Below are 20,412 nucleotides of genomic sequence, written 5' to 3' on the forward strand. Positions count from 1 at the left end.
TATAAAGCCCTGTACAGATGTGTTAAATAATGCCGTTCTAAGAATGGAATAATTTAAGCATGAACAGTGCAGTTGATGTTTTTAGATAATTGAAACATTTAAATCAGTGAAACACAATTACTACATTATATGAATTCAACAAATACATAAACTTTAATAGTGGATAAAAACTAGTATACCGGTAAGAAGGGTATATAAAAAGTTTTAATTTCATGAGATAACTTTAGAAGTATGCAGATCTCGAAATTTCGAAAACTCCTCTGTCAGTGTATAGCCCTTTTATCTGATGTTCTTTTCAAGAAATGGATTTATGGACCAATTAAAAAGTTTTCTTTTTCATATGCGTGTATGTCATTAACTTTCAGGTTTAAAAGGTCAACATTAGGGTATAGTGACACTGTGAGTTTTGCTATGGAAGTAAGTCCTTGGAGTTGTCTACAGAAACAAGCAGCATGGGGACGGTAAGTACTTGCTATGTTATTAATAATTATTTTAAGTATTAATAATATTTAAAATTACATTAATTTTAAGCATTTTAATCTGACAAGATACATTAACAAAAGTATGATAAAGTTGGGAGGAAACAATCTTTAGAGTTAGACAGACTTGGATTCAAATCTCAACTCTACCATCTTACAAATTTATGATCTGGGTCAAAGTATTTTTATTTTCTTTTAGTATTTCACTATCAAATGAGTTTATAATAATACTTCACAGGATTATTATAGTAGTCTAAATAAAATGATATTTATAAAGCACCTAGCTAACCTGTGGTATAATCATGCTCAATAATTAAGTAAAGGAAAAAAAGCAAGAGAAATGTTGCAATCTCTATTTCAAATAAAATTGTGGTGTTTAGCTACATGTTCTTAAGACATCTGAAGTACGTATTTTAGCATAATCTTGTTTTTATTTTTGTATTGTTTAAATGTAACTTTATTATTGGTGGACATAGCTAATCAAAATCAGGTAAATACAGGACTGGAAAATAAGCACAGGCAATTCACAACATGCTGACTATGGTACAAATGATACGGGCGGTGGAAATTAAAAGAAGGAAAAGAACAGTGTTAGTAGAGTAGTTTATGGTTAAATATGGCCTTTCTGGGGATTTTCAGGACGTTAGATGTGTTTATGAGCTGCTGAGAGTTCACAGCCTGATATGCTGTGTAGGAGGAGGAAGAAAACAGAGCCGAATGCCCTAGGGATTTGCCCCCAGAACCCTATCTTCTTCCTTCTTCTCCCCCAGTCTATAGGCACCTTTGTCTATTTTTTCTATCAAAAAGAATGGCTTTCAGATAGAAGTGGCTGGAATGATTGTTGGTAAGGATACTAAAATCAAAGGTGGATGAAGAGATCTTAAGGGAATACTTAAACGTAATTCATCAGTGAGGAGAAACTTGAATTCATTTCAGGGTACCAAGATTACTAACAAATGAGATCCCCTGAAGAACCATAGAGAACTAGAGAGTTATGGCAAGAATGAAGATGGGCACGGGCCCTTCCAGTTTCAAATGGGAGGAGGAGGGTCTATAGATTTTTTAGACTAGGTTGCTTGACAGCTTGACATTTATGGTCAAACAAGAGACTATAACGAATTAGTAAGTGTAAGCTCTTGTGTCACTAATTGTTCCCAGAACAATAGGGAAAGGTATGGGCTGTATACTAATAACATGAAGGCAGACTTTTGATTGTAATAATACCCAAATAAAGCTCATTTGACCGGTGAATTCCCTTTCCTACTCCCATACGCTATTTTATGTAGCTGGAATTTTTTAGAGTATCTAAAAAAATATGAACAGAGCTAAGCTCCTGGAGAGGTCTCTGGTGGAATGACTTAGGGCCATGCCCCCAGTCCTCTCCCATTCCTATTCTTATTAGTGATTTGGATAGTAGGGAATATGTTCATCCTGTTTGCTGGGAAATACACTGGGTTGATCTGAAAAAGATCTTGAGAAGTAGGAGAGATGGGCTTAAACTGATGAAATGTTTTCATGAAATCATTTTATAGACAGATACTCTTTTTTTTTTTAAGAAGTTTATTTATTTATTTATATTTGGCTGTGTTGGGTCTTCGTTTCTGTGCGAGGGCTTTCTCTAGTTGTGGCAAGTGGGGGCCACTCTTCATCGCGGTGCACAGGCCTGTCACTGTCGCGGCCTCTCTTGTTGCGGAGCACAGGCTCCAGACGTGCAGGCTCAGTAGGTGTGGCTCACGGGCCCAGCCGCTCCACGGCATGTGGGAGCTTCCCAGACCAGGGCTCAAACCTGTGTCCCCTGCATTGGCAGGCAGACTCTCAACCACTGCGCCACCAGGGAAGCCCTAGACAGATACTCTTAAACTGTTGAATTTCAGAAGGAAATGATGGGAAAATATGGGCTTTTAACTTATGTAACATTTTTTTGCTCAATAATAATTCTAGTGATATACAGATCATAAATACGTGCTCTTTGTAGAAAATAAATGCTTTAAGCCTATTTCTTATTGTAATGAAGTAAAAAGAATAAATGCTATTATGAAATATTTTAAAATAGTTAAAAAGAGAAAAAATACATCGACATCTTAGCAGCTCTTATTAATACTTATTTGTGGGTATCTCTTTTCAGGAGTGTGGTTGATTTTTTTCTGGTGATAACACAGCTGGGATTCTGTAGTGTTTATATTGTCTTCTTAGCTGAAAATGTGAAACAAGTAAGTATTTTTCTCCAGTTTTTGAAATCATTTTCTTCTGATGCCATAGTTATGGCATCATATTTCCTCTGAGTAAGCTGTGGTTGAATATGAAAATGTGTTTCTTTCATAAATCATGTATCTTTCTAGATTTTCCTTTAGTCGTTTTTTTTGCAAGTTGGATTCTGCTATTGTTGATTTTTACGTTTCTTGCTATTATGTCAATAATGCTTGTTCTTTCAGATCGAAACAGGCATAATTTACTGATTCTTGGCTATTTGGAATTTAGATCTCAAAAGCAGATATATGGATGTTTTGGTAGCATATTTTTTACATTGATATTTTATAAAAAAGTATATAAGGCATTAGCCAGCAGCCTAAAAAGCGAAGTTAAAAAGTGGGCATTACTAAAATCTCATAATTATTGCCATTGTCTAAAAAGATACTGTGTCCAGAAATGTACAGTGTTCTGTAGTTCTCTCCATATTATAAAGGTTTGTTTTAAGAGGAAGTGGTTTGCAGTCTTGGTAGAGACTGTCAATTTGAACAAACATGCAAAGCACTGAAATAAAAAAGCTCCCCTATCAGAATAATGCCAAAGCACATTTCTTTATGTGCTTTAACTGGTAGTTGGCCTATTATTCCTACTTTACCCTCTGCTCTTCTTTATTTTAATCAATAACATTTGTTAGTATACACAAGTGCATGGTGCAGTAGTAGGCATTATATATAGTAATATGTAGAACTTCTCGTAGGTATTTTAATGCAAAATCATGTGAATATGTGTTCTAAAGAATCTATATGTATATATCTAAGTATATATTTGACTCATTTTTCTAAGTTATAAACTGCTTCATTTTATATTTAGACCAAGATTTGGCAACATTTTTTATAAAGGGCCAGATAATAAGTATTTTCTGTTTTGCAGGCCATATGACCTCTGTCTCAACTCAGCCATAGACAATAATACATTAGATATGGCTGTATTCCAATAAAATTTTATTTGCAAAATTAGGTGGTAGATTGGGTTTGGTCTGCAGGCCAAAGTTTAATAAAGCCACCAGCTTAGGTTTTTAATGTCGGAAAGGATCACTGAGTCTTTCTCTTATAAATAAGAGAGTTGATGGTTTTATCAGCACTACTCATTATAGATGATGTGCTTTTGATTTTACAAATATTTAATTCCACAAGTCATATTTTTAGGGCTGCTAACTCAGTTAAGAGGCTATTTATTGTCAAGATAGACATACTATCTTAGCAGTCATTTACATAGAATACAGTGGAAACGGTGCCTTTCTAGGATCGTGCCGCATGGTAGTACTATATCTTTTCTATCATCTCCTAAGAGAGCCACCAACAAGCTTGATTTAAAGTTATAAATAATGCTAATAATGCCTTATAATCTTATATTTATAAGCTATGATATATATCCTGTAATTTTTTTACAACTACTCTGTAATATAAGTTCTATGCTCATTTTATGAATGAGGAAACCTCGTCTCACAGAGCATGAGCAGTGTCCCCTAGGTCACGTGAATTAGTCAGAAACCTAGGTGCCTGACGTAGCTGCCACACAGTATATTAATTGTTCATCACTGGGCAGGACATTGTCTGATTTTAGTTGTGTGTATGTGTACGTGTGTGACATAGACTGTGTTAAGTACATACAATAAATATCTATAAGCTTAGGATTGGTGACTTTCTTCTATGAAATGATATCAGATGCTTCCAAAGTTGAATGGAAGAATTTAACTCATTTGCACATATCCTAAGAAGACCAGGTAGAAAAAGTGACTCTCTGGAAGGTAAGGAGAAGCTTGCTGTAGACAGATGAAAGATCTTTTGAGGCATGAAGAGCAACATGGAAAAAGACATTCAGTCAGACTTGAGACTTGAAAGGTTGAAAGCAACGCTGAGCACCTCACCTCTGCAGAGCAGACAGATGGTCATTGAAACAGCATCATGAGAGATTTTCCCTCTCTGCGGAGGTGTTCTCACACTTGATAGCAATCTCCAATTAAAGACACATGGTTTTTTTTGTTGTTGTTTGTTTTGTTTTTCTAAATTTATTTATTTATTTATGGCTGTGTTGGGTCTTCGTTTCTGTGCTAGGCCTTTCTCTAGTTGTGGCAAGTGGGGACCACTCTTCATCGCGGTGCGCGGGCCTCTCACTATCGCGGCCTCTCTTGTTGTGGAGCACAGGCTCCAGAAGCGCAGGCTCAGTAATAGTGGCTCACGGGCCCAGCCGCTCCTCGGCATGTGGGATCTTCCCAGACCAGGGCTCGAACCCGTGTCCCCTGCATTGGCAGGCAGATTCTCAACCACTGCGCCACCAGGGAAGCCCCCAGGACACATGGTTTGATTAAACCTTACTAATTGCTACTACTTTTACAGTTAAAATTTGTAAGATTTTTACCTCCTTAATGTACATAAAATTGAAGGTTCGGTATTTCATTGAATCAAAGAATTAAGAGTTTAGTTCCCATACAAACGTGTACATCTCCTGCTTTGTAACTGTCACATGGCTGTTCTTTATTTATTTATTTATTTATTTATTTATTTATTTATTTATTTTTGGCTGTGTTGGGTCTTCGTTTCTGTGCGAGGGCTTTCTCCAGTTGCGGCAAGCGGGGGCCACTCTTCATCGCGGTGCGTGGGCCTCTCACTATCGCGGCCTCTCTTGTTGCGGAGCACAGGCTCCAGACGCGCAGGCTCAGTAGTTGTGGCTCACGGGCCCAGCCGCTCTGCAGCATGTGGGATCTTCCCAGACCAGGGCACGAACCCGTGTCCCCTGCATTGGCAGGCGGATTCCTAACCACTGCGCCACCAGGGAAGCCCCACGTGGCTGTTCTTGATCCCGTTAAGCCACTGTGGACAATTGACAGGGGGAAAAGAACTGTGGTGCTTCAAGTGATTCTAGTCCGTGGTGGTTGTAGTAGCTCCTCTCTGTTCTTACTCTGAGATACTCAAGAAAATGTCAGGTAGACAAAGTAGTGTATATGGGCGTGAAGAGTTGGGAAGGGATTGTACATTCAGAGGAAGAAAAATGTTGTGATACCAAAGACCATGGACTTCAAAGTCAGAAGATCTGAATTCAAATCCGTGCTCTCAGTTTTAACTCACACATTGGGTAAGACCCTCTTGTCCCTCGTCAAGCCTCGGTTTCCTTATTTGTAAAATGGGAACGGTAGCAAAATCTCCCCACGTTCCTCATAAATTTATTGTGAGGTTCAGCTGCCAAAAGGTTTGTGAAAGCCTTTATAAAATGCATTATGCATTTTATATGCAGTATGCAAATGTAGCGTATTGTGTCTTTTAATTCTGCATTTTAGCTTTGCTGAAGAACATAATCTGCCTTTGGAATTTTAACCATTAAATTACTGAATTGAAAAGTTAATAAATAGTAGAATTTAGTAAATTTGAGATCTAAATGGAAACAACTGAATTTAGTAATTTTATTTTATAATATTTATTTCAGTGTTTTGCATTTTGGTAAACATGTGAGATCATAGGAAGTCCTATTAGATAGCCAATCTCTGTCTCTAGAGGGCACCAAAGGATTCAAATGTTTACCTGAATCTTGCTCTGGGTATGTATCTACATTTTTATTTTACTTTATTTTTTAATCTTGAGAATTTTTATAACCATCTTTCTGCCAAAGAATACTAATTATTATGAGAGATTTGTGGTAGAATTGATTTCAAATTCCCAAGCACCTAATGACTCAAACAGTCCTTTCTAAAATTGGTTATATAACTGCTTTTCTCTTACCAGGTATCCTTGTTAGAGCTTAACTTTGATCATTATCTAATCTGATTATTGAACGTACTTCTTTGATACAGAAGTATTTGGCTGTAAATAATTTGGTTACAGAGGAAATTGGGTCAACAAATAAAATACATTCTTAAAAGCCAAGTAATGTGAATTATCAAATTTGCTTCTATTTCATATTATAGAAAATAAGATTAAAAGTTTTAATGGACAATTACAAGATAAATGAGAGCTATGCATTTCTTAAATGGTACGTGGTGTAACCTGAGAGTTTGTTAGTCCTGTGTGAGTTATAAATTGCCAATATAACTTAAAACTAGTAGATATATTCCCTGCAGTTTAAGATGATATGTACATTTGTAGTGACACTAAACATTGCTTATTGTGGATAAGTGTAAAATTAAACACCTAAATTATTATTCATAGCAGGATTTTGTTCTGTACTTCTGACTTTTTGGCCTTTTGTTACTGTATTTAAGGAGAGAGAGAGAGAGATGTCAAGGTGGAGGCCAGGTGGCTACTTGGGCAGGGTCCCTCTTTAAGGATTGCAGCATTTTGGTCAGGTAAACATGTACCTGTCACAAGCTAGATTCTGGGGTCTCAGGCCTGGGTTTGAATCCTAGAACCACGACTTACTGGCTTGATATTATATAGGGTTTTTTTTTTTTACCCTCCCTAAACCTCAGTTTCCTCAGCTATAAATTGATATTAATACTACCACCCACCTCAGAGTGTTTTTTTGAGGATTAGTTGAGATGTTGTATAAGATTTAGTTCAGTACCTGACACAGAGTAAGTACTCAGAAAATACTTGCTGTTATTACTATAGGGTCTGGTTCTTAAGAATTTATGTATCCAGAGACTTGATAAGTCTTTGTGTTCCATTGTGTTCAAAGGAGGGTACAGTATTTGGGGCAAATAGATTTTCACTGGAATTTATATTATAGTTTGATCTGCCAGTGCTGTGAGTTTTTAAGATTATTTTTAAAGTCCTCTATAATTTCATTTCTATTTTTGTGAGTTGGATTATGTGATTAATTGAATCAAGCACAATTTTTAGTAAATGGAGCCTATAAATCATTGCATCTCTTTTGAAAGTTGAATATAGGTTTATAGAAGTGGCTGAATAAATTTTGAGGCAAAGTTGATTTATCTTGTAGAAGTTTTTTGCTCTAATAAAAATGTATTTAGTGTCTAGCATGCATGAAGGTAGTTGATTTTTAACAAATATTTATTGACAGTGATGATAATTCATCAGCAGTTGCTTTATAAAATACCTTTAAAGTTAGGCTCTGATTTCTAAATTTAATTTTGAGTACTGTACATTTCTAAGAGGTACTTAAAGATTGTTTCTTACTTTGAAAAAAGTATGTTAGTAGAATACCCAGTGGCCATTCTGGACAAGCATGCGTCCACTTTTGATCATCTCAGAAGCAGGTTGAGCCTTTCTAGGCATCATGAGCTTCACAGTCACAAAGCTTCAAAATAAATTAGTAAATCCATCCTCATAATTTTCTAGTGAACTTTCTTTTCACAGTATGATAAAGTTATTTTGCAAAGAAGATTATCCTATTTTAATTATCCTTAAATTTGATATATATATTTCTAAGACACTAGAGTATCTTAAAACTATGTAAGTATTTTATTTATTGTAAATGAATTTATCATAGAGTGTATATAGATCATAATTTTCTTCATATTTCTCCTTTATGATTATAAGTTGATGGAAGTTTTTTTCCCCCCCTCTTCCTTATTCTCCTGGTAATCCTGTATAGGTTCATGAAGGGTTCCTGGAGAGTAAAGTGTTTGTTTTGAATAGTACCAATTCATCAGATCCATGTGAGAGAAGAACTATTGACCTAAGGATATATATGCTTTGCTTTCTTCCATTTCTAATTCTTTTGGTCTTCATTCGTGAGCTCAAGAATCTATTTGTGCTTTCATTCCTTGCCAACGTTTCCATGGCTGTGAGTCTTGTGATAATTTATCAATACATTGTTAGGGTAAGTATAACATGTTTTTAACTGTGTCATATGTTTCTTAACAAGTAAATATTTTTCACTTTGGAAGTAAAAGTAATGATAAGTGAAGACTCTACTTCATGTGTCACACAGGAGATAATCAGGGAACTCTGATTTCCTTTTGGGGGATACTGCTTAGTTGAAAAAGCAATATATGACATAGAGGTTGAAAGCATAGGTTTTGTAGTCAGATCTGGTTTTGAATCTTGGTCATTATGTTTCTGGACTGTATGATATTGCTTCAGAAGATAGTAATACCTGACTTATTAGAGTTGTGAGATTTAGGATCGTGCCTTAGTGCACTGCCTAACGTGAAACAAAGAACTCATTAGTGTTTTGTTTATTCCTTTAAGATTTAAACCAATCACAAGAGACGGGAGTACAAACGTGATTTTATAATTTTCTTTCACTTCTGAACCTTTATTTGCTGCCACCACTTCAGCTCACTGCCACTACACTAGGCTGTAACCTCTTTATCTGATGTATGCAATAACCTCAACTCATTTCATTGTCGGCAGTCTGGAGATTCTTAACCCAGTTTCCTTAAAATATTCTATTGATGGGATTCAGGGGATCTGCAAATCCCTTAAAATTATTTGTAAGATTTAGTGTTTCTGTATGTATATATGCATTTTTCTACTGAGCAGCTGTATAGCTTTCATCCCTCATAGGAGCCAATGACTCAAAAAAGGTAGAGAATCCTATTTTTTCCTGATACAGTCCATTTTATACATTACTGCCAAAGCAGTTGTCCTAAAATCTCCATTAGCAATTCACTACAAATTCTCTTACGACGGATCTATGTTTTCTTTTTGCCCCATCTTAATTCCAAAGGCTGTAGACTCTTTGTTATATCATGTGAGAGTGAAAGGCGACAGGCAGGAAGATCTCATAAGGCTTTCTGGAGTTCGTGACCCCTTGGCTGGACATGTGGGAGTTAGTGGAGCAGAAAAGGAGGCTCCTTAGGTAGAGGGAACCATGTGAGCCTTGAAGTACAGTTTAGCGTTATGCAATAATCCAAACATTTTAGTAAGTTTTTCATTTTGACCCTAGCTTATGTTTCACCATTATATCACACAGTTCTACCTATGCTTCAGATGTTCTAAATCTATTCCCCAAATTTTCCCTGTGCTGTCACACTTCAGTTTCTTTGTTCATCCTCTTTCATTGGCCTTGAATTCCGCTTCTAGTCAGGTAAAGGCAGAGAACACAGGCTGGTGAGGAGACTTGGGCTAGCTGGAAGAAGTGGCCAGTGTGGGCCCAGGGATCTTGAACAAGATGCGCAGTCTGTGAGTTTCCAGATAATGAGAGTTAGAAGAAGGCTATATGAGTCAGGACCAAGAAATCAAAGCCAGAATCAGGGCATAGGCACAAGTAATAAGGGTAATGGCAACTGTCAGGTCAAAGAGTAAGATGCTGAAACCACGAGGAGACCTGTTCTAGAGAACAGCACAGCGTTATTGAGATAGAAAGCCGAAGTCGGGAAATCTTAGAGACCAAAAGAGCAATGAAAGTAGAGTGGGGAATGAATTTCACTGGACACCGTCAGCAGTGGTTGATAACTGACTATATGGCTCTCAGCTCAGACGTTGAATATGCTTATGTATTTCCTGTTGTGGCAGGAGCCATACCCAGTGAGAACAGCCTGGGACTTACAGGTGGAAACAGGTAATCAGGAGCATTTAGCTCAGATGGAATGTGTGGGCTTGAGGGAAACAATTGCTTTTGGCAGTGAAATCCTAACAGCTTGGCTACATTTAACATAGGATGCTTAAAGTGTTTATTGAAAGAATTATTCAAATTTATAATACACATTTGCTGCTGTGAAGCTCAGAAGTATATGATTTCGCTCTTCCATTTTAAATTCTTTCAAGTAAGTAAAGATGTAACTTATTGACATCGTATTTTTTCTTTCTCCAGAATATGCCAGATCCCCACAACCTTCCAATAGTGGCTGGCTGGAAAAAATACCCTCTCTTTTTTGGTACTGCTGTATTTGCTTTTGAAGGCATAGGAGTGGTAAGGATTTAGTCTTTATTACTATTTTTTAAAATCTTAAGTTAACACAAAGACTTATTTACATTTAAAAATGCCTGTTTTTCTTTTGTTTCTATTTTTTTATTCCTAGAAAACGATTTGCATTTTGGTATGACAGACTTGAATTATAGTTTACTTCTTCTACTTACCAAGACTTTTATCTTAGATGTATCACTTTCTCTTAATCTGTAAAATGAGAACATTTGAGTAGATGATTTTTTAACATTTTATCATGGAAATTTTCAAACCTATACAAAACTTAGAGAATAGTGTGATGAACGCCTATGGAAGCATCACCCAGCTTCAAAAACCATTAACTTATGGCTAATTTTGTTTGATCTATATTCTGTCTACTCTAGCAAGTCTGGGTTATATTCAGACAAATCCCAAACATCATATTTTATAGACTAGATGATTTTAAATGAATTGAAATTGTTACAAAGTTACTATTGAATAAGAAGAGTCAAATATAAATTCTCTTCTTAGATTTATACATATCATACTTGTTTTGAGAAATGATGTTATCATAAAGCTAATACCAAGAGGTACAAACATCCTGAGAATTCTGAGATCCTAAGTATTTCCATTCAAGATGCTTCCAGTTCATTTCAAGCCTAGAATATGTAGATTTGGGGAAAGTAGAATATTGCTGTTTACTCCATAGCTTATGTTTCATAGCCTGATGGTTTGGTATGGGAGCAAAACCACTCATAAACATCTGTTTATATGAACCACAGACAAAACAGAACTAAAAGACAATTTTATGCCATTTTACTTGGGTTTCTGCTCTCTCTGAATTCTCCTTTAGAGAATTCTCACTAATTCTTACAGCTCCACTTATCCGTGTTACAGCCATAAGTGTAGATTTTTATTTCTGCTTTCACTAGTAATCTCTAGTTAACTGTTGGACATTTCCAGTTAAGTGTTGTTCCTCTGACATCTCAAATTCAACAGCTCCGAAGTCTGACAGATAACCTTTTTTTTTTAATCTAAAACCAGTTTCACTTTCTCATTTCTCTATTTTAGTTTTACTTCCAGTCACTCAAGCTTGAAATATTGGAGTACTTCTTTTCACTGTGTCCCTGGTTTCCCCATTCCAGTCAGTAATTAAGACATGTTGAGTCTTCTTTTCATATTTCTCCAAATCTATTCCATAAATGAGATTATGTGTAAAACACTTAATGCTGCTTGAGGGAACCTCTGTAAATGTTCATTTCCTTCTCTTCCTCCTTTTCTAGCTGTATTGACACCGTTCTTGACTTTAGCTTCTTATTTCAGGTCTGGATTATCTCCGGAACATACAAATTGTTCACTGTTTTCTTTTCCGTTAATCACTTAAAATTTCCATGTCGACCTGACTAACGCACCTGAAAAGTGGAGATGAAATTAGTTATTATCTCATGAGGTTATTGTAAATACTATGGGATGTATTACATGCAAAGCTTTTGAAAAATACCTAGCACGTTGTAAGCACTCAGTAAATACTTGTTATTATTATTACTTAGTGTCTTTTACTGCATGGTCAAATTGTATGGCCAAAATCTCCAAAGATTTGCCTAAAAAATTAACTTTGCAGTTAGCCTTTTTTCTTTTAAAGGTTTTTTTTTTCCCCCCATAATGAAAATATTCATCTTATTAAATTGACGGACATTAGATACAGATGGATAGATATAGAAACAATTACAGTATAATTTTTGTGACTTTCTGTCTGAATTAAAAAAAAAAAAAATCCCACAAGGACTCAGAGGCAAAGAATATACAAATCAATTTTCACTGCAAAGTAAAGGAGCTGTTACAGTGGAGGATTACTGGACTGAATGTCAATATTATGACATAGTATGAGTGTGTTTCATGTTTGGTAATTGCAATCATTGTTGCTTTTGTTGTGGTCATCCATGTACAATGCTTGGTGTCAGTCTATTTATCTCTTGTAAAAATAAAAAAAAAAAAAAGAAACAATTACAGACATGTATATACATGGGTTCGTATACATACATATATTTCCTAACTCTGTCTGCTGAGAGAACTGGAAGCAGTGGCACCCAGTAGCAATGAGCACACTCAGCACCCAGATCCTGAGTTCTAAATACAATTCTCCAGCAATGGAACCAAAGTTCTTTGGAGAAATAGCTGATTGTAGGGCTGAAGCAAGGAAATTCAGTGTGGGTCTGGAGCATCTTGTAGTGCCAGCAAGTATGGAAGTGCTCAAAAAACAGAAGAATGGATGCATGTCAAAGGGACCCAGGACCCAACCTGACAGAACTCACGATGACCAAAGATGGAACGATATGAGCAACAAAATAAATAATAGTGTTTGGGATTCATGCTCAAAGTATAAAACAAATATACATGAATCCTTACTAATACAAATAAATGATTAAATAAATAAGTACATAGGGCAGATTTTCAAATAACTTATGTAAATACCCCCCCTCCAGGAGCTCTAATTTAATCCCCTCTATCTGTAGTGACTTACTTCCAATGAATAGAGTATGATGAGGGAGGAGGAAAAATCTTTACAGGCAGAGAAACCTGGCAAACACTGCCTTGCCCAAGTGATCAAAATTAACTTCACCAGGGATAAATCATGTTGATAGCATGTGTGATGAGAAGGGCACTGCACCTCTGTGGTATCCTTTTCTGAAACCTATTTTCCCAGTCTAGTCATGAAGAAAACATCAGACAACCCAAATAGAGCGACAGTGTACCAAATACCTAACCAATGCTCCTCAAAACTATCAAGGTAATGTATAATAAGGAAGGATTGAGAAACTGCCACAGACCAGAGGAGATTGAGGAGACAGGACAGCAAAATGCAATGTGCTGTCCTGGATGGGACCCTGTAGCAGAAAAAGGAAAGTTAGTGGGAAAACTAGTGAAATCCAAATAAAGTTTGGAGTTTAATAATAATGTACCAATATTGGTTCTTAGTTGTAACACAGGTACTTAGGTTGTGTGAAATGTTAACAATAGCAGAAGCTGGTCAGGAGTATATGGGAGTCTTCTGTTTATCTCTGCATCTTTTCTGTAAATCTAAAATTATTCCAGAGTAAGAAGTTTATTTTAAAAAACCTGACAGACAGTTTTGCCTACTAAGAGCTGATTTCAAATCTTTTTATTTTAAGAATAAAAAAATCTGTAGTGTGAAAAAAATATATAACACGTAGAAAAATACAACAATTATGTGTTGCATATAAACTATAGAAAGATTAATTTGTGTACGTATAAGACGGGATATTAGATTGTTTTAAATTACTTGCATTCTCTTCTTAGGTCCTTCCACTGGAAAACCAAATGAAAGAATCAAAACGCTTCACCCAAGCATTGAATATTGGCATGGGAATTGTTACAACTCTGTATGTAACATTAGCTACCTTAGGATATATGTGTTTCCATGATGAAATCAAAGGCAGCATAACTTTAAATCTTCCCCAAGATGTGTGGTAGGTAGACAAGAGTTTGTTAACCTAGTTTGTGTATTTTGTAGATATAATTTACCAATGTTTCATGATAAAGGTGTATTCTTGGTTTTATGATTTAAACATTTAAAATCTTTACTGTGATTTCTTTGTTTGTGTAATCTAAATTTTTTTCATAATCTTCAGAAGAGATCATCTGTGATTTTACATATTCTTGTGAGATTTTTTTAAGAGATTCAAAATTATAGGGTGTTCCAAATTTGAGTAACATATAAGAGTAAAACATGACTCTGTTATTTATTTATTTATTTTTATTTTTTGGATTTTTCGAATTTTATTTATTTTTTTATACAGCAGGTTCTTATTAGTTATCCATTTTATACATATCAGTGTATACATGTCAATTGCAATCTCCCAATTCATCACACCACCACCACTCCGCGCTTTCCCTCCTTGGTGTCCATACAAAACATGAATCTTTTAATATGGACTCACTTTATTAAAAAAATTTAATACTTATCCTTGCTGTCAAAAATCCAACACTCTGGGTTCCTGATAAAACAATACAACCCATCACTCATGGCCCTCACTGTTTTACTGGTCACCTCTAATACTGTATGTGCCCCAAGTCCTTTCTGAACACAGTTAGGTCACATTGTACAGTTGACCCTCAAACAACATGGGTTTGAACTGCATTGGTCCACTTATACGTGGATTTTTTTCAGTTAACATATTAGAAAAAAAATTTTTTTGATTAATTTTTATTGGAGTATAGTTGCTTTACAATGTTATGTTAGTTTCTACTGTACAGCAAAATGAATCAGCTGTACATATACATATATCCCCTCTGTTTTGGATTTCCTTCCCATTTAGGTCACCACAGTGCACTAAGTAGAGTTCCCTGTGCTATACAGTATGTTCTCATTAGTTGTCTATTTTATACATAGTATCAATAGTGTATATATGTCAATCCCAATCTCCCAATTCCTCCCAACCCTCCTTCCCCCTTGGTATCCATACATTTGTCCTCTATGTCTGTGTCTCTATTTCTGCTTTGCAAATAAGATCATCTATACCATTTTTCTAGATTCCAAATATATGTGTTAATATACGATATTTGTTTTTCTCTTTCTGACTTACTTCACTCTGTATGACACTTTCTAGGTCCATCCACGTCTCTACAAATGACCCAGTTTCATTCCTTTTTATGGCTGAGTAATATTCCATTGTATATATGTATCGCATCTTCTTTATCCATTCCTCTGTTGATGGACATTTAGGTTGCTGCCATGTCGTGGCTATTGTAAATAGTGCTGCAGTGAACATTGGGGTGCATGTGTCTTTTTGAATTATGGTTTTCTCTGGGTATATGCCCAGTAGTGAGACTGCTGGTTCATATGGTAGTTCTATTTTTAGTTTTTTAAGGAACCTCCATACTGTTCTCCATAGTGGCTGTATCAATTGACATTCCTACCCACAGTGCAAGAGGGTTCCCTTTTCTCCACACCCTCTCCAGCATTTATTGTTTGTAGATTTTTTGATGATGGCCATTCTGACCAGTGTGAGGTGATACCTCATTGTAGTTTTGATTTGCATTTCTCTGATAATTAGTGATGTGGAGCACCTTTTCATGTGTTTGTTGGCACTCTGTATATCTTCTTTGGAGAAATGTCTATTTAGGTCTTCTGCCTATTTTTTGATTTGTTTGTCTCTTTTTTAGTATTGAGCTACATGAGCTGCTTGTATATTTTGGAGATTAATCCTTTGTCAGTTGCTTCATTTGCAAATATTTTCTCGCATTATGAGGGTTGTCTTTTCGTCTTCTTTATAGTTTCCTTTGCTGTGAAAAAGCTTTTAAGTTTCATTAGGTCCCATTTGGTTTTTTTTTGTTTTTATTTTCATTACTCTAGGAGGTGGGAAAACAGGACAGCCACATGTAAAAGAACGAAATTAGAACACTCCCTAACACCATACACAAAAATAAACTCAAAATGGATTAAAGACCTTAATGTAAGGCCAGACACTATAAAACTCTTAGAGGAAAACACAGGTAGAACACTCTTTGACATAAATTGCAGAAAGATCTTTTTTGACCCACTTCCTAGAAAAAATTGTTGAGATTTGTGACAATTTGAAAAAACTCAGAAACTACATAGCCGAGAAGTATCAAAAAAATTAAAAAGTTAGGTATGTCATAAATCTATAAAATATATGTAGCTATACATATAACATCCAAAATATGCGTTAATTGACTGTTTATGTTATCAGTAAGGCTTCCAGTCAACAGTAGGCTATTAGTAGTTAAGTTTCGGGGGAATCAAAAGTTATACGTGAATTTTCAACTGCGGGGGTTGGCACCCCTCAGCTCTGTGTTGGTCCAGGGTCAACTGTAGGTAAATAGTATTAATATTCATATTAATATTATATATATCTTAATATTCTCTTTAATATTAGAACCATATTCTGCTAAATGAAGCAATATATAGGGTTTTTTCTTCTTCCAGAGATTGGTCTTTGGAGGTTTAAAAAAGATATTGGCAGTCATTACGATGCAGACTTGCTACCTTATTTATGAAATGGAAGGTAACTCCTTAGTTTTGATAAATGCAAAGAATAAATGCTGATTTAATTAATATCACACTGCTCCTTTAGCTGCTTGGATAGAAGTCTGTGAAACCTTAAGTTTAAATAGTATATATTTTGTAAAATAGATAGCTAGTGGGAAGCAGCCACATGGCACAGGGAGATCAGCACAGTGCTTTGTGACCACCTAGAGGGGTGGGATAGGGAGGGTGGGAGGGAGGGAGACGCAAGAGGGAAGAGATATGGGAACATATGTATATGTATAACTGATTCACTTTGTTATAAAGCAGAAACTAACACACCATTGTAAAGCAATTATACTCCAATAAAGATGTTAAAAGAAAATAAAGCATTGTTTCCCATAAAAAAAATAAATAAATAAATAGTATATATTTTGGCTGGCTTCCTAATGAGAGTTTGACTGCTATTCAGTAATCATTTGCATCCTGGGTCTTCACTAGAGTCCAGAATGTTGTTAGAACAAAGGTATGCAGGGAACTATTTATGACAGAGAGAAAGTACCTAGAATAGTTTCCAGGTTGCACAGAGGCATACATGCAGTGTGTTTATCTTTTTATTTTTAAATTATAGTTTTACTTTAGCTATGACATATTTACAAAGGTATTTCAAGATGGAACATGTTTTAATGTCATACATTTGTTTCAAGCTGGAGACATGACTACCAACAAGATATACGGTTGTTCAGCATTTATTTCATTAACCTATTTTATAGTTGATTATGTAATTTTGTTTCCTTCAAATGTGCTTCTTTTTTCTTTTTTTATAATAGTTTAATGTGGAGTAGAATCTTAAACAGCTTAATATAAGAGAATCAAGGCTAAAAATTATGGTAGCTTAGTTCCTCTTTCAAAGACAGTATAATGTCTAGAAAATAGAATGGTATTTTTCTCCACTTGGAATAATATTTAGACTAAATCCTGAAAACAAATTTATAAATAAATTTGACAAGTAGTTTTAATGTCAAGTATAAAATGTAGGTGGGGAAACAATCTCAGAATTCTTCCCTACTCTTACTCACGAAAGTATTTAAAGAAAGTCTTAAGGGCGAAGGTGAGAGTGCATGCATGTCAAGTTGGGATGTTCCTGTCCGCAGGGAGTTAAGAACATGGTGAAGGAGCAGTGAGCAAGGATGTGGAGGGAATGCTTTTGGTATTCACAACTAAATCCTGAGCATGTGATACTGCCCCTGCAGTAGCTTTAATTAATCCTTCCCTTTTTCTGCATCCCCTTCCCACCTCTTGCCTTATCCCTAATTGCTGTGGCTCCCCAGTTAGAACGGAACTAGTCGCAAACCTTGATTAAAAAGGGACTATCAGATCATAGTTTCTATTCAAGAAAGCCTAGCTAGACACCTGCTTTTTTATTTAGGAGAGCCTTGTATCCTAAGAAACAAAAATCTGGGAAAAACAGGAAAGCAAGTCAAGATACTCTCCTTTAGAGAACTTGTAACACCTCATTGTGTATATATGCCTTCTGTGGCCTATAGTCTTATTTCTTTATGGTCTGCAGCTGGGGCAGTTAAGATACTAGCCATGGCTGAGGGATACTGGAGAGGAGATACTTGTCTGTTATAGTGATAGTCTTCCAAAATGAGAAGTTTGGACTAGAATAGTCATGGGGTTATACCTAATGTTCCTTTTTTGAAATGCTATGTATGAGTCTCTTCTCCCCCCAACCCACCCGTGCTTCAGGCAATAGGCCTAGCAATTTAGAGAATGTACAGTGTACTCTTTATTGGCTGGGCATGAAATCCAATGACTGTCACAAGAGCCTAGGGAACTCATAGCTACTAGCTATGGGAAGCTGTAAAGGGCTTTTGATGCCATATTGACTTAAAGTCTCAGAGTTCATACAGGGTATTTCTACAAGAAAAGATTGAATTAGAAGGCAGCCCCAGAATAAAGCAAGTATGGATTAGAGAGGCTCCAAGTTATTATTATTTATTACCCTCAATCTTAGTGAGGCGTCATTTTTTAAAACTAGTTAGGAATAATATTGTTCAACATATTGCATTTAGCTTTTGAAGTAAAGGGTGTATTTTAAAGATGATAATGAAGTAAATTCACAATTCTGAGCTAGAACATTAGCACCTTGACGGCAGGAACCCTGCATCTTCTGGGTTTGTGATGCATCTCCACAATCTAGCGCATTACTCAGCATTTAAGAGGCACTTAGTAAACGTTTGTTAAATAGTATTCTAGGCATAAAAGCATTTCTCCTGTTACTACTAGTCTTAGTTGAATGATGTTTTAGCAGTGGTTTTCCAAGATTTCCACTAAAGTAACCCAAATAGCAGACACACTTCCACTAACAGATTTCAAGGATATTAGGCTTTCATATAGACAAACACTGAGAAGCAGTTAGGTGACTTGTGCTGCCTCACACGTGGCATTCTTTGTGCAGCACACAATGGATAGGGAAGATTCAACCAAAAATAGGAAAGAAGCATATAAGAACAGGGAAGGTATGGGGTAGGTATTTTAATTTATTTAGAATATTGAATTGGGACTTCATTTTCCCCCCAAAACAGAACAAACCTTAAGTCTGAGCTCATGTTTGTAGCATATAGGAGCTAGGAGGCTGAGTATTCTGGGAAATAAAGCTGACAAATAGTGGCAGGTAATCAAGCTACATCTTAATTGATCCTACCACACAATCAGGGAGCTGAACTCTGAAGAGTTTGTTACCTAAGATGAAAATATTTAGGCAAGAATGGACTCACTGAGAGGCACAGTAAATAAAGAAGTAGAGCAGTAGATTTAAGGAAACTGGGAAAAGAAGATTTGTATATTCTGGACTATTCCCTCTGTCCTCTCCCTCAGAAATTCTTAATGATCTTCCAATACTAAAGTTGCCTATATCTAGGAATCCTGGCCCAAACGGCTTCTGCCTTTCCTTTCCTCTGTCTGTCACTTTCTTCCTCACAGTGAATATTATTAAATTTAAAATGTAGGGCATCTATCAAATTCATTTTTCATCTAACAGATATTTATTGTATGTGTTTTTTGTACTAGGAAGTGTTCCCAGGCACTAGTGATACAGCAGTGAAGAGATAAAAAATCTCTCCCTCAGAGTGCTTACATTCTAGTGGACATGCTACAGGATTATAGCTAGTTCTCACAAAGACTTCTTGACAGATCTTAACCCTCGAGATTCTTGACCGTCATGAAAGGTCCAAGAGGGAAAGTGAGTTATTAGATTCTTTCCAAGAGTAGTTTCTGTATTCAACCTTGAGAGAAAGAGAATCAGTCAGCCACCTATTTCCCAGGTTAGGTTTAAAAAAATTAAGATATTCTTATCTATAAATTTTGTTTAGGTATTGATTTCTTAGCCAATGTGGGGAAAAGAATAGAAACATTGCAATGTTTGAAATCCTCTGTTTTCAAAACTTATGTTTTCACTGGACTACTTAGTTGTTTTCTCCCCCATAATCTGATTCTATATATTGACTGCAAAATAATTATTTAAAAAATATATTTCTGGTCTTTACTAAGATACTACGTTTCTTTGCTACCAGTATAACAGACTTTGTTTTCAAGCAAGAGTCATTTTATTTTTGAAGTATTTTTATTTGTGATATTGATTAGACGTAGTTTCTAAGAATCACCTATCCATACCCATTTTTGATCATTAGTATTAATTTAATTAACATTTAATAAGTATCTATCCCCTGCCAAGTGTATGGGGGGTTATACAGAGAAGAATAAAACATAACCTCTAACTTTCAAGAACTTTGGCACTGAGTTTTGTTTTGTTTTGTTTTTAAGACTTGTTTTCTTTCTTTCTTTTTTTTTTTTTTTAAATTTTTAGCTGCACTCCGCAGCATGTGGGATCCTAGTTCCCCAACCAGGGATCAAACCTACACCTGCTGCATTGGAAGGCAGTGTTAACCA

General features: G+C 35.7%; 1 protein-coding gene across 4 annotated transcripts in view; it reads left to right on the plus strand.

Moving 5' to 3' along the window:
- SLC36A4 (solute carrier family 36 member 4) overlaps nucleotides 1-20,412 on the plus strand; it is a 44,050-nt gene that overhangs the window by 14,938 nt on the left and 8,700 nt on the right. For 3 of the 4 annotated variants that reach the window (XM_036860095.1, XM_036860099.1, XM_036860097.1), the window contains 5 exons: nucleotides 366-461; nucleotides 2,605-2,689; nucleotides 8,214-8,441; nucleotides 10,380-10,478; nucleotides 13,770-13,939. In XM_036860095.1, the coding sequence (XP_036715990.1) occupies nucleotides 366-461; nucleotides 2,605-2,689; nucleotides 8,214-8,441; nucleotides 10,380-10,478; nucleotides 13,770-13,939 (678 nt within the window). The remainder of the gene's footprint in view (nucleotides 1-365; nucleotides 462-2,604; nucleotides 2,690-8,213; nucleotides 8,442-10,379; nucleotides 10,479-13,769; nucleotides 13,940-20,412) is intronic. The other variant, XM_036860096.1, reaches the window with a different exon arrangement.

This window comes from Balaenoptera musculus, chromosome 8 (genome assembly GCF_009873245.2).
Source record: "Balaenoptera musculus isolate JJ_BM4_2016_0621 chromosome 8, mBalMus1.pri.v3, whole genome shotgun sequence".
Taxonomy (NCBI): domain Eukaryota; kingdom Metazoa; phylum Chordata; class Mammalia; order Artiodactyla; family Balaenopteridae; genus Balaenoptera; species Balaenoptera musculus.